We start from the raw sequence: 15,173 nt of genomic DNA on the forward strand, positions 1-15,173 counted from the left end.
GTTCTCTTTTTACAGTGTACAGATGTATGTCTTTATACACTTAACACATTGAATGTTTGTACACAACAAATTGTTTAATCAAAATAAATTTTTACTCAAAATTTTAAGATACAGTAGAGAACGAAAGCTCACAATTTTCCTTAACTTTGCCTTTGTAAATTACTTGCTTTATGAATTTTCTTAGCCATCTTTTAAAGCACTTTCAGGGAAAATGGCCTTAGTAATCTCTTGAAGCATGGTTCTTGATCACAGTAGGATAACTTAATGCTTTGGAAGGAGAAACATTTCTCTCTTCTCACTGTAGTTTTAAGCATGCAATTAAAAATGGATAATGCTTTTCTTCTGTTGGAACACTTGTATTTTTCCCTTACCTGGGCTGGCAAATTTTTTAGTAGGTAGTCTCCTTTTCATAATGACTCTGTAAGCTTGTCTATATTGTGTAATCCTGCTTTAAACACTACTGCAAATAAATCGATTTCATTATTTTTAAACCTTTTAATCAGACAGAATCAAAAGAAATTATTTGATATGGCACTTTCTAAGATAAATAGAACACCTTTAAAATGGAAATGTAACAGCTTCCTTGAACTGAATCACAAAGGCACTATTGCCCTATTTAGGTTTGCTCTCTAACCTATGATATACAAGACAATTAGATGACTGTTTTGAACTTAGTGGCAATAAAAGGAATGGATGGAAAACAACGTGAAAAGCTTTATGTATGAAATATTGAAGGAAGGATCTTCAGGCTGAGGTCCCAGTGCCTGCTGCACCATCTGACTGCAAGAGCTGTGGAGGGATGCAGGAGTTTTGAAAAGAATTTTAAACTGTCTAAGTTTGTTCTATACAAGGGTTTTTGTTATTTTGAAAGTGCTCACCAGGGAGAGAGCTCCTGATGACATATTTTCAAACTATTCTGCATGCACCAGTACCTGTGCCATGGCATTGTGCATGACCTGAAAATCATGGTCTGGCTGCAAAGGAAAGGTCAAGCATGAGAAACAAAGGAGTGATCTTAATGTATTTGGAGAAATTCAGCAAGTTCTCTTTTGTGCTGCCTTATGGAAAGTGTCCTACATTGACTCAGGACGTGTGACTTGAATTTGCTAAGTGATTTGGGATAATTCGCTACATCACTAATGAGGTGGTTCTCAAGAGATGTGAAAAAATTAGACAAGGTAGGTGGGCTAAACCTTTCTTACATTATATGGAAACCCTTCTTGCAGTTATAGAAGATGGAGCTAGAAGGGATTTTGAACAGCCATGTAGACCTCCATATCCCAAGACCTGGTCAGTTGTTACAGAAGTACTTCTGACAGATCTTCTAGATCTCTAGCCCTTCTTCAAAATCTTCAAGCTCTGAGATTGCACAGCTTCTCTGTGGGTGGTTTTTGGTGCAAATGAGCTGCTCTTTACAACAGGTAGGCATTCCTAGAATGCAGTTAATTGTCTCTTACGTAATCTGCAGTCAGATTTACACCTTCTCGTTCCTAAACACATGTTGATGTGTTGGTTTTGGGGGTTTTTTGGCCCTCTGAAAAGGTCTCCCTCTCTGCCCTTTGAAATGAAAAGGATAATGTCCAGGTAAAGATTTGGTTTATATGCTGGTATGCAATACCTTCAAGTTTCTAATACCTTTGATTTGCAGTTTACTGGATCTGTGATTAGGTATTACCTACCTTCCAAAAAAGAAAGTAGTGGAAGAGATTCAATAACATGAAAATATTTTTTGGTAGTAGATTTTCAGAAGCGTTTGATGGGAAAGAGCTGTCATCAAAAATAAGGACCACAGCTTCATAACTCTGAAAATTTGAGTGTTAACATGATTTGAAACAATTCTCATGTGATTAATTTCTAGCGTAGATTTGTGACCTACTTATGTAAGCAAAGAAAATACTGATCTGTGTATTGCCAGCATAGATGCGCACTCTATCTCCTTGGAATTTCAGATAGCCAAAATCCTAATGGCTCACTGAGAGCATGCTTGCAGGGTAGGTATGTACCTGTAGAGTGAAACTTCACTGTGTGTATGATGTTTCTCATCCTGAGCACTGCTGAAATAAAAACCCCACAAAACCAGAAAGATGGAGTTGTCTGCTACTACCTTTTCCGGCAGTTATAGGAGTGTGCCTTGAACCTGCTATGAGCCATGACTGCAGCCATGGTACATTTGGGTTTCTTACCTATGATCTTGCTGCAACACTTATTTTCTGGCAGGTTAACTCCCTGAAGTGGTTTGTGCTGGTGTCCAGTCAGTGCCACTCCCAGGCAAGTGGTGGAGCAGCAGTGCATGGGATGAGAGCTGGTGACACATCACCTGCTACAGTGTCACCTCCAAACCCCCCCTTCATCATCTTTTCCATCCATTCTCCCAGTGTTCACTTAATGCCATCTTATTTGGGAAGAGGTTTCCCTTCAGTTTATGTGGAAACTAAACTCTCAGCTATGTAAAAGTGTGGGGGGAGAAATACATAAGAAAATACCAGAGCAAGTATTTCCCAAAAGTGCCATTGCGTCAGTCCTCTAAAAGTCATACTCCTAATCATGGTGAGGTCTGCCAAACCCAAAACCAAACTATGGCCTAAAAGAAAACAAAACAGAAGACAATTTCAAATACTTAATTTTAATAGGTCTCTCAAGGAATAAAAGGCATTGTGAAATTTTTGGAACACCTCTATATTTAAAGGATAACATACATTCCATAATTTATTTCATAAAATACAATTAAGCCTCGAGAACAGCACACAATTTTCCTGCTTCATATAAGCTGTTATGTAGGATTCTCCTACAAGAAAAACTTTTAAAATATATAAAGTGTATAAAATAGTAACTTTTGAGAAAAGAGCCGACATATATCAGCTTTGACATTAAGGGCCCTTACTAATAAATAGATTATTGAAGTCTAATACATTATTCATGGTTTGCAGACTGGCAGCCCTCCATTTATTTAGATATGTAATAGTTATTGATTTCTTAAATACTTCTGTATTTTAAAAAGTTTTTATAATTTAGTGCTTTGCAAAAGCCCATCAAAAAGTCTTACTTTATTTCTCCATTAATTTATAGAGCATTTTAAAGTTTTCTTTCATGCTTCACATTGATTTGACACCTTCCAGTGTAGCAGACCAAGTCCTGCTGTCTGCATGTAGATTAATTGGAGTCCTTTCCTATGTAAACTGTCCAGCCAGCCATGAAAATGTCACTTGGTTTCTGAAAACAAAGGCCTGCTTCTGAGGAATAGCTGCAGCTCCTGGAATGGGGCCTTGGAGACTTCAATACATTTCTGCTAATGATCTCTTGATTGTTACAGAGGTAAAGCCAGGGCTGTTTCTTTGCAGGATGTTATCACAGCATGCTGCTTCCTCTTATTTTCCCCAAAAGAACAACTTTTTCTGAATTTGTTCTTTTTTTGTTTTGTTTCTTTGAGCAGTTCTTCTGCGCTCCCTTCCCTTTCCTGGAGCAAGCATCTGAGGTCTTGCTCATTCGAGTGGCTCAGGGCTGAGCTGCCTGTCCCATCCCTTGCCAGCCTGACAGATGTTGCCCTGTTTCTTGTTCCACACAGTCCTGTCAGATTCCCCCTGGATCAATACCTCTGGCTCCTGCAAAAACAGATGCTTTGAACTTCAAGAGGCAGAGCCTCCTGGCTGCCGCTGTGACAACCTGTGCAAGAGCTACAACAGCTGCTGCTTCGACTTCGATGAGCTGTGCTTAAAGACAGGTATGATGAGTCTCCTGCCCTGCACTGCCAGGCCCTGCTGACACCTGGCTTCTGCCAGTGGTCAGGACCTGCTTGATAAAACAGCACTCCTTGGCATAACCTACATCTCTTCCTCACCTTGCTTTGGCTGAGCAGGCTCAGCTCAGCCCAAAATGCAGCCCAGGTTTCCTTGCAAGGGGCAGCAGGACTGTGCACCTATTGCTCCTTACTGTGGGGAGCAGAAAAAGCAAGGTACTCTTCATACCACCCTGAAAAGCAGATCTTCTGACACAAAATTAAAAGCAATAATCAATGTTCAGGCACCCATCTGACCTCTAGTTTACAATCAAAAACCATGGTAAAAACTGGACATTAGTCATTTTGTGTCAGCCATCCTTTTTCATCTCAACTGCTGACTTGGTAGTGGAGCAATTCAAGCTCACTTGAGAGAGTGCCTTGGAAGGTGGGATCGTTGAAGGGGTGTGGGTCCTCTTGGAGGAGGGGACAGCCAGGTTTTGCTACCCATGCCCCAGATCCTGATTTCCAGGTGTTAGGATGCATATTTCTGCGCTGGTAGAAACATTTGACTTCAATTTGTTGGACCCTGGGGAATGGAAATATAGCAATAGGTTCATTTTCTGGTTTGGAATTTTTTTTTTCCATGAGTCATAGGCAAGGAAAACTTCAAAGAGGGACATGAGTTATATTTTACTTCTTAGCATGGTGCATTTAAATTATTAGTTGTACCCATCTCCTTCAGTGTTTGCACAGTGGTCAGAGTTGACACAGGTGCCTTTTATTTTTGCCATTGAACTTGTTCTTGCTTCATTGAAATATTATACTTAATAAGCAGCCAGAAGAAAAGTGTAATGATTAAAAATATCAGTGCCCATGGATGTGCCATGCTTGAAAGTCCTGACTTCCTCAGTTCTGTTTATGATTATATAATTTTCATAGATTGGTACCAAGAAAGAGTGAGCTAATCTAGTATGAAAAACAAGTTTGGTTCCAGGCCACAAATGTCTGAATTTTAGGCTGATGCTATTCTGCCCCTGCTGTAAATGGCTGCAGAATGAGAGGTTCTTTTTGAGGACTTTCAGCACAATGTCTGCTACCAAAGGGCAGAATTTCAGTTCCTTACCCTCCTGTCCACAGCAGACACATATGTTCACATATGCATATGGATACTTTATAGCCCCTGGGGCTGTTGTGCTAGCGATCATATACTCCCACAGGCATTTATTCAGGCAATTATCACATGTGTGATCTGTAAATATTACACACTTATAGGAAAAAGCCCCAAATGAAGCAGAAAAGAGGATAAAACACATTACTCTGATGTGTGGGTTTTTTTACTGGGTGCATGTTGTCTAAAGTGATTTTTATAGTTTCTTGTGTGGGCCTTATTGTGGAAAACCATATGTTTAAAACCATAGCCCTGTTCCAAAGCAATGTACTACCCTTGAGAGAGCATCTAATTTACACAGGCCAGATCTTAAATTCATTTACAAGAGAAGAGAAGATGGAGTTCTCACAGCATCCATGCCATGCTTTTCCTTGAAGAACAGCTCTTGCTTTTTCATATCCTTGAGGTTGGTGCTGGATCTGCCCTATGGGTGTGGAACTGATGGTGGGAGTAAGGCATCACTTTGCATGGATGTAGTCTCTTTTCTACTTTCTTATTTCCTAGGGATTGAATAGGGGACTGTAGTAATTGTGAGGAAAAGCAAAGGTTACCCAAGAAACACCGTAATTCTTAGTTTGTGCTTTAGGTTCCACCATTTATCTGTGAAGATCCTTTTTTGTCTTTTCCTTTCCGCATTTTTTGTGGCATTCAGATTGTACAAAGCTTGGAGTACAACACCTGAGGGTAGCAGAAATACTCACACATTGGTTTGTGGAGGAGCCCTCCTGCACTTAAAGTGATGGGAGTCCTTTTCGTTTCTGGTTGACATACCTACTTTAACGACTAGAGTGTTTTCCTTGTAGCGTGAATGAATACTTTTTGTTTTGATTGCAATCTCTCATTCTTGCTTACACTGAATATTTTAGCTCGGGGCTGGGAGTGTACCAAAGATCGCTGTGGAGAAACCAGGAATGATGACAATGCTTGTCACTGCTCTGAAGACTGCTTAAGTAGAGGAGATTGTTGTACTAATTACCAAGTCGTTTGCAAAGGTAGGTCTTTGGTCTTTCTACCTCTTATCTTTCCAAGCCCAATAGAAGGCAGGGTAAAGAGCTTTCATCTGAAAGAGGAACTCTCCTTGTTTCGCTTTGATTTTTTTTTTTTTTTTTAAGGAGGTGAGGGAAGTGGGGAATCGCATTTGTAAATTTCTGGGCACTAGCAGAGGTAAATAGTAGGTTGAAGGATGTTATCTTTGCCTGTAGAGGTAATGGTAGGAAGAGAAGAGGTGAAGGTGGGTGAAGTTTAAAGCTAAGCTCTAAAGTGTTCAGATGCGTTTTTCTGCATCACAGGGAGTGCAGGGGTATCTAATGATTCCAGAAGGAACGGAGCATTCCTAGATATGTTATCTCTGTCCCAAAGACCTCTCTCCACCCCCACCACAAAAGCTCCTGCTCCAACCACTTGGCCTAATATCTGTAGGTTCTGTTTCTTGTGGAAGAGGAGTTGCAAGGGCTATGGCTGGGCTTCAGGTGACCATGACACCATGGCTGCAGAACAGCCTGCACTGCCTGGTGGGTGGATGGGCTTTGAGGACTTTGTTTTCATCCACTGCTCTGCTCTTTTAGAGTGTGGATGCCTGTCTAGTGTGTCTGCCATTGACAGCAGGCCTTCTGGTCCTTGGTAATGAGCTCTGCAGGTTTTTGCTTTTGTATCTCACCGAGTTCTGAGGTTTTTTCATTCATTAACTTTGTGGGGGCAAGGGTTACAGTTTGAAATTGTTTCACCATTTTGGACAAATGCATGTGTTCACAAAATTGTAATTGTCCAGATCCATCCATACACCAAAAATGGGCCTTTTTGTTTACTTGGGTTTTGCTGTTGGGAATCCAGATGGAGTGTGTAATTTTCAACAAATCCCCGTGGATTGTCCTTCCCCTTCCCAAATAAACCAGAAGCTGAGACCACCTAAATACTGGTATAGATTCCAGTTCCTGCCTTTTTTGTGAGCTTCCTCTCACAAGGGTCAAGACAGAGGAACTAGTATGTCTCTAGCTTTCATGTACATAACCTTCATTTAATTGGGTATAACAAACTATCTCATCGACCCTGGAACTCTGACATGACTAAGCTTTATGTGAGAACAGTGTTTCCTCTTTTTATGTGCCTTTGGCCATCTGAGGATAGTGTGTTGGGTTTTTTTTTCCCTTGGAAATTGTCCATCCACCTCCTGTCATGGTCAGATGGAATTGCTGCAGCACACATTTCCAACAGGTCTTTTCTATGATGTTTTTTGTTTCGTTCTTTTAATTGAATTGCAGTTCCTTTAATAGTGCCAGGTTCAGAAAGTAGGGTTGTTAGTTAATAATTTGTTTTTTTTCAACTGATCTGTAAAAATGCAAGTCATGAGCCACTCTATAGACAGCATTCAGCAGTGAAAACCTTAAGAAAATAGTTGATTACACAAAGTAATTTTAACTAATGTAGCTCTGAAAGAGTATTTAATGCTTTTTTTAGCTTGAGTCTCACCTGATCCATGAGCTGATCACCTCTCTAAGCCAACTGGAAACTATTTGGAGTTGTTTTTCTTCCCCAGAATGAATTTTGTTCTATGCCTTTAGCCAGCTGAATCAGCTCATGGAGCCATGAGAGCTGATGGTAGGAGGGTGGGAATTCACAGACAGAAGCAGCACTACTTGTTTTTGACACATCAAAAATAAAAAAATTAAAATAGATGACCGCTGTGTCTAAAGCATTACCTCTGTCTCCTGCGGTCAAAAGGACACTCATAACTCCAGTTTTAGAGCTGCTTGTAGAAGTGCTAGTTTGGATATTTTTGTTGAATAGAATATAACCAGATCACTTGTTCAGCTTTGTGAAAAGACATTCTCATTATTCATGGGAAGTATGACAAGGCAGTCCATTAACTGGAGCTAGACTTTATTTTTTTATGTATATTTTCTGTGAAACCTGTGGCTGTATCCACAGATTTTGTATTTTTTTGTTTTTGAAACTCCAATGTGACTTTTCTGGTAGGAGAAACCCACTGGGTGGATGATGACTGTGAAGAGATAAAGGCTCCTGAATGTCCAGCAGGGTAAGTGTTTGTTTTGCTTGCATCTGGAAAGGCAAATGCAGCAAAGCCAGTGGTCCGTAGCTCTGCCTTGGACCTCTGCCCATCACATTTCTGCACTGGCTCTGTCATGCAGGCTGAGTAACTGTGGATTGGATGCTTTCCTGGGCTTCACCATTTCTACAGTTAGGCTCATAATACTGTAATGCATTTGCCTTTATTTAGGCTCATAATATTGTCATGCATCTGCCTTTGTGCTGCTGGATGAGTAGTGGTGGATGATATTTGGGTTTGAATTCTTGGTCTTCAATCACCTGCTGCTGGGTTTGCCTGCTTCACTTACATGCATAGGGAAGGTAGCCAGACTCCTCTGAAGTCAGTGGAAAGGCCTGGGTTTTTCTGCTTTCAGTAAAATTCTGGTTAAGCCATACGTGAGCACAGTTCAGGCTGTTTGGTTTTTTTTTTTTTTTAAGTGTAATTCTGTACTTTTAGCATTATGCCCTTGAATGAAAGAGTTTCTAAACTGCAATGGGGTACAGACTTAGTGAGGAACTTGAGCATATGAGTAATATGGAGAAAGTAAGTAACTTTTGAAACCATTTGTCTCATTATTATCCCTAAAGAAAGCATCTGCTCTGGTGCTGTGTTGGGTTGCAGCTCAGCCTGTGCTGTTAGGAGGATAGTTTGGAGATGCTTCTCCTGGTGACAGTGACAGATGCTAATCTCTGCAGCAGATGACATTAAAAGTCCAGATGTGTCCATCCATGGCATGTATGTGCCTGCTTGGACTTGACTTTCACTAGCAGTAGTAAATTCAAAAAGTAGTAAAGTGATAAGAAATACTGTCACCTTTAGTATGTTAGAATGAACTATACCTCACAGAGCATGTTCCACATGCCCCATGGACTTCTGTTTGAGAAAGAAGACCAGCAATCATGAGACATGTGGTTTTTAACTAGAGATTGTGTGCTGGACTGGGTACTTGTGCATGGTAAATTTCCTTCTCCATCACCTTCTATAACCATTTGCCTTTATGGGTTATGTGTTTTTTAGCTCAGGGAAGATGTCTTTTATGTTGGATATCAGCCCTTTCACTGGCTGTGAGTGAGCACTGGCTGTTACTAAGTGTGAGGATTGTCAGTTTCTCATTATCTGTTAAGTATGTAAAAGACTGTAGATATACAGTTTATACAGTAACTGAACTTCTGGATTTCCTAGAGGCTCAGTGAGCAAGTGGAAATTAAAAAAACTAAGATGTTGAAATGCTGCTTTGTATTCCTGGTGCTTTTGTCTTTAGCTTTGTTCGTCCTCCTTTGATCATCTTTTCTGTGGATGGTTTCCGTGCATCATATATGAAGAAGGGGAACAAGGTCATGCCCAATATTGAAAAACTGAGTGAGTACCTGTATTTTCTGCAAATAAATGAAAGACAGTCTCCTGCAGCTCAATTGCTTTCTTTGTTGAGCAACAGAAGGGTCAGCATGGAGATGAAATGGCAGAAGTCCCCTTTAAATTAGGTGGGATCTACTGGTGACTTGAAAGCACCCTGAATAATGCAGCACACAGCTGCTGCTTTGGGAAAGGCTGCTCAGAATCAGTGACCTTTATGTGGTTCTGTCAGCAAAGAAATTCATCTTTAGTACACGATACGTATACATACTTGCAGGCTAGTTGGTAGGTGCCCACAAAATTTTCCACTTGGTTCAGAAATGTCAGAGGTATGGATAAGTAGCTGCAGAAGCCAGACTTGGATGCCTGGTAACTGGCTGAAAACATGCCCTGCACTCATCCTCCTGGGAATGGGCATCCCCTTGGGTTTGTGGAGGACTGGGTGCACTGAATATTTGAGCCTCTCTGTACTGCATGTTGGTTTGTGTGTGCCTGTACTCTTGAAATGTGTTGGGGTTTTTCCCCTGTGTTTGTGCTGGCCCTCATATTTGTGTAGCCAACTATGGTTGGGTTCAATGATCTTGATTCTATGATGGGGGTGGGGGGGCTGAGGCCATAAAGCCCAGTGTAAAACTGCAGCTTTGGTGTATTTATTACTTAAAATAAACCTGTGTTTTCTCATGTTGTTTTATTTAAAAAGACACTTCCAATGACTCCAGATGGAGACTAGCTCAGGAAAAAAATCCAATCCATGGGAATATAGCTGGTTCTGTAGTCTACTGGAGGCATTATTTCAGTTGTCAGTTGTGAAGTACGAAGAGTGCATGAATAGATTTACTACTGCCTGTACTGCTGACTGCTGTTAAGCAGCAGAAAGTTCATTTAAATTAGTTAAAATTTAACTAGTTTCTGCATCATTTTGAGTCACAGAAATTACTTTCTGTTGTTTGGTTTTCCATATCTAAGAGCTTTGCTTCCTCACATTTGCATTTGATTTTTCAGGATCTTGTGGTACACATTCTCCTTATATGCGACCTGTTTACCCTACAAAAACATTCCCCAACTTGTACACCCTTGCTACTGTAAGTCTCTGGGAAGGATTTTTTCATGATAAAATGTTGCACTGGAATAGAAATATGTGTTATGAGAAGCAATGTTTAAAAAAAAATATATGTATGTATGTGTAACTGTTTCATTGTCCATGCTTTTGGTATTTTCTTCATTTTGAAGTATTTAAGTATTTTCTTTTATTTTGAAGTGATGAAATGGATTGTATCTCACCACTATACACTGTCACAGCTTTCCTGTGCTTTCTTATGCCTGCTTTTGCAGTTATTTGTACTGCATAATTACAGGTCAAAGTTTTCCTAGGGGAAAAAAACCCCACTCCTGCAATGCTGCCCTGAATACAACCAGCAGTTGTTTCTCTGCTGGAGCAGTCGGAGTCAGGGAGGCAGTGTGCAGCTGCTGAGTATGTCTGGCCCTGCAGAGAGAGGAGCTTTTGCTGTGCTGTGGTGGCAGGGCTGGCAGCCCCCACACCTGTGTGACACTGATGGTGCTCCAAAAGCTGCTATAAGGGACTCTCCACCTGCAGCTGAAATTTTTTCCCCTTCTTTTTTTGTGCATCGACTGCACAAACATTTAAATGGATGAGACAGGAGCATATGGAGAAAGAATAGGTTAGGAGGGGAGATGGCCCAGAGAAAGGAATTTTCTGCTCTTCTCTCTGAAGTGCTTTCTCTGCAGGACAAATTATGGTATAAAGCCATGGCTTTGGGTGACCTGCCTCAATTTTTTTTCTTGGAAATAATTTATCTAACAGAAGCAGTCATGAAGATAAAAATAGTATAAAATGGAAATGCTAAGTGTTACTCTTGCAACCAGAGAATGAATTACTGTGTCCAGAAAGGGCATTCATAAAAGAGAACTGAAAGTACAAACAGATCTTGTTTTTATACATATATGCTTTTTCTTTGATGACCTCAAACTATCTTTTAAAGAGTGTGAAAAACTTCAAAGTATTGAGTAACAGGAGTTTTGGGGGTTTTTTTTAGCACAATTCAATCATCTCTTACTGCTTTCATTAATACAGCCAGATTTAAATTTGCTTATCTGAAAGTAAAAATATTTTCTATTATGTAGGTACAAAGATAGTTATTTTAAAATAATTTAGTGGTACTTTCAGATAGCTAGGAAGCACTTCACTTGTGTGCATTAGGGTTTTACTAATTAATCTACTTCTGCACAAAGGGACTCTATCCTGAATCACATGGGATTGTTGGCAATTCGATGTATGACCCAGTGTTTGATGCCAGCTTCAGTCTTCGAGGGCGAGAGAAATTCAATCACAGATGGTGGGGAGGTCAACCAGTAAGTTTCAAATTCCCTCCTACTTTTTTCTTCCTCCCTTTTCTCCCCTCCCCCTGTGCTGTGGAACATAGCCAATAATAATAATTAAAAAAACCATATGTGAACAATTTGTACCTAATCCCTACCCCCTCCCCCCAGCTGGCCCTGTCTATCAGTTTAATGTAATGTTTTGAGTTGGCTTTTGCTTTTCAGAATAATAAATCCATTGACTATGGAAAGGTCCTTGTGCTGATAAGTATAAATTAGACACAGCTAGGATAAAACCCTCATTTGAAGCAGCAGTGTAACACTGTGATTTTGTTACTATGGCATAATGTTTCCTTTTCATTATGGGTTTCCTAGGTTTTTGTCCTAGTAATGTTCTTGAGAAGTTTTAGTGTAAATATTTTGTCAGCATAGCATGGCATAATTTCATAATTATTATTAAAGTCCACAAGTAATCACTGTTTCCTGATTCCTGTTACACTGTTCCAGAGGCTGTGGAAACCTGAGAATTAATTTCTGCCTTGAGCACAGCAGCAGAGGCTGGTCCAGTCTCTTAGATTAGTGTTGGGCTTGGTTTGTCTAGGTCTGAACCCTTATTCTAGGCAAGGAGATGGGAGTCCTTCCAGTCCCTTTACTTTTGCTGCTCTTTCCCTGTTAGTGCATGCTGTGGTGGCTTTGACAAAAGTAAAACCAGTAAGTTTTAAATGCAGGAAGCCAAGGTGCATGCACATTTCATTACACTGATTGCTTAGGAAACTATGGTTTAAATACTCTCTGATGAATTAACCCCACAAAAGAGTGAGATGGTAAAGGTGAGGAAATCAGAAGGGCTTTGGGAGCACCATAATCTGTCATTTCTCTTTGCTAAATTGATCGATATCATCCCTCAAATCCCTTAAAACAGAAATATCCCAAGAGGCTAAAGGGAGTTATTCTGACAGTTGTAGGCCTAGCAAGTGTCTGTGCCTGTCAGTGAGTGTAGGCACTCCCTTGGCTAGCTATGACCTGGGTTAGCTTTTGGCATGGGTGGTGAGGACAAGACAGGGTGAGGAGCATAGCTATTACTTTTCCAGATGGAAGCAAGGAATCAGGATCAAAACTAGGAGCAGCAAAAGAGCAGCAGTGTGTAACCTCTTTATCTCTGCTACAGCCAGAGCCACACAGTTAAAACCTGCTGCAGTCTGGAGTTGCACTCACAGATAATCCTGTGGCTCAACTGCTGTGTGACAATTCATTAAGCAGTTGGAATTTAATTATGCATTGCAAATTTAATTCTGCATCTTACCTTAATAATGGTTAGGTAGGAGTTAGTGGAGAACTAATTGTTAGGGCTTGTACAAGTGTGTCTACTTTTAAAATATGGTATTTTAGAAGTACAATATAAGTCTATGAAGACTTCATCACCTGCTGTGTTGTGTGGGGAACATTGTTAATTCCCACACCTATGCTACTCCAGGGAATAAAAGATTTTCTGGATGAAAAATTTCATCTGAGAAGAGTTCAAGAAAGTTATGCAATAGTGGGTGACCTTATGCTGGAGGAAATCCTCAGAGGATGGGGTGTGTGTTTGTGGGGGTGTTGCATACCCAGGAAGGGATGTTAAAATAAACCAGTTGTTCTGAAGAATTGTCAAAAAGGAAACACACAAATCATGTAATAAACTGGACATGTCTTTGGAAAATTGGAAGCAAATGCCCAGAGGAAGGACTATAATTCAATCCCTGTACACAATAATATGAGGGAAACACATAAATTGGGCAAATCTGATAGAGTGGTCACAATAGCTGGATAAGGAGATGATAGATCTCTTGCAGAAATATGATCTAAATTATACTCTCTCTGCATGTGCAAGAATTGCACATTTGATAAGAGAACTGCAAATTTTTATAAGAGAAGAACTTATCTCTGTCTATATATTGGTTAGATACAGTCAGTTTCTAACACCTTTTTATAATTTTCTTTTAATATGACATTGACATAGACTGCCCAAAGTAGCTGGGTATTGGAAGATGAGACAGTTCAATTAAGATGATAGAAAGGGATACCTGGTCTGTGTATCAAAGGAATCCTGTCTGTCATATCACATATTCAGCTGGCTCTTTTTATGTCCTGGGTCTCAAACTGAAGTATTCAAAACCTGCAGAGTGAACTATGGTTTGCACAGTATTGGAAATTACTATTTTTCTGTGCAAGAAGACAGAAAAAGTGTCAGAGATTCCCAGCTTTGTATTATGGCTAAAAGGCCTAGAAGAGAATGTAATTTAACATTGATAATTTCTGAAATATTTTCTTGCTCCTGGAAACTGGCCTACTGTGTATGGCTCTATGAAAATGTAGAGGGCTTTGGTGGTCTTTTCCTTCTTTCCTTCTTTCTTTCTTTAGTTATTCTAATGCTCAGTCTTTTGCTGAAAAACAGCCAGATTACCCCAGGCATCAGTGGGATTTGGCAGATGAATATCTGGATGCTTTTACTCTATGAATTATGAGAAATTAATAGCATTAGGAAAGAGAGAAGGGGGAGAAAGTAGCTTGGAAGTGTTTCAGGGTACTCTAGTTGGTTATGGGACTTCCTGATTTAGTATACAGCATTGATTTATTATATAAGCTTAAAACAACCTTGTTTTCAAAACAAATGTGTTTCGTAGGAAACAGCCATAAAACCACTCCTCATACTGCAACAGCATCTCACAGAAATGGTGAGCATCAGGGCCCATGGGGGAAACTAAGTTTACTGCTCATTTTTCATGACACTGACATTCTTGTTTTCATCCCAAGTAACTTTAGGCACTAAATTTAGGCCCCAGCCGTCTTTGGCTTGTTAAGCACTAGTTTTACATGTCTTGGTTTGATGTAGTGAGTTTAAACTTACACTACACATATTGGGGTTTTTTAAAGTGATCTTTCATGATCTTTAGAAATAACCCATTAGCCTCTCCAAGGTCAGAAGAAGCAAGGTATACAACTGCTGGTTAACGGGGACAGAGAGGCTCCTTCACAAGGTAACCAGGCTTGTATTTGAGTTTGATCCAAAAGATGTCTTTCACTTCAGAAATATCAAAATTATAAAAGTATTGATGGATGTTTAGGGTGCCTTGTATGTAGCTTTAAATTCACTATCAACCTTTTAAAGACTACAACCCTCAAAAAAGGCCTGTCTCGAGATACTAATCCTTAAACATGGCCATGACATTCCTAAGTATCAGACAGCATGTTGTGAAGCTGTGTTGGTAGTATTCAAGGTATGCCTGTGGGCATTAACTATCATCACCCTGAATCCCAACTTGATATTCCTGATAAATCCAAATTTATGTATCAGTATCTAGAATAAAACCATTATTGGAATTTTGTTGATTTTGTGTGTCTAAGAATTACAGATGGAGCTTCAGAATGCTGTCATCTGCCTTTTCCATCCTGAGCAGGTCTTGCAATCACTTTGTTGATTGGTAGAGGAAGCAGAAGGAGAGATGTCTGTAATTCTGTTTTATAAGTACTTCTTTTTATCCAGCTTGAGCCATGAACAAGCAACAGGACTCTCT

General features: G+C 39.9%; 1 protein-coding gene across 1 annotated transcript in view; it reads left to right on the plus strand.

The window, feature by feature from the left end:
• Positions 1-15,173, plus strand: part of ENPP2 (ectonucleotide pyrophosphatase/phosphodiesterase 2) — a 71,125-nt gene that overhangs the window by 17,708 nt on the left and 38,244 nt on the right. Inside the window, 6 exon segments of the mRNA XM_063173155.1 lie at positions 3,563-3,718; positions 5,750-5,875; positions 7,857-7,917; positions 9,191-9,288; positions 10,285-10,364; positions 11,533-11,652. Of these exon segments, the coding sequence (XP_063029225.1) occupies positions 3,563-3,718; positions 5,750-5,875; positions 7,857-7,917; positions 9,191-9,288; positions 10,285-10,364; positions 11,533-11,652 (641 nt within the window).

This window comes from Melospiza melodia, chromosome 1, assembly GCF_035770615.1.
Source record: "Melospiza melodia melodia isolate bMelMel2 chromosome 1, bMelMel2.pri, whole genome shotgun sequence".
In the NCBI taxonomy this organism is placed as follows: domain Eukaryota; kingdom Metazoa; phylum Chordata; class Aves; order Passeriformes; family Passerellidae; genus Melospiza; species Melospiza melodia.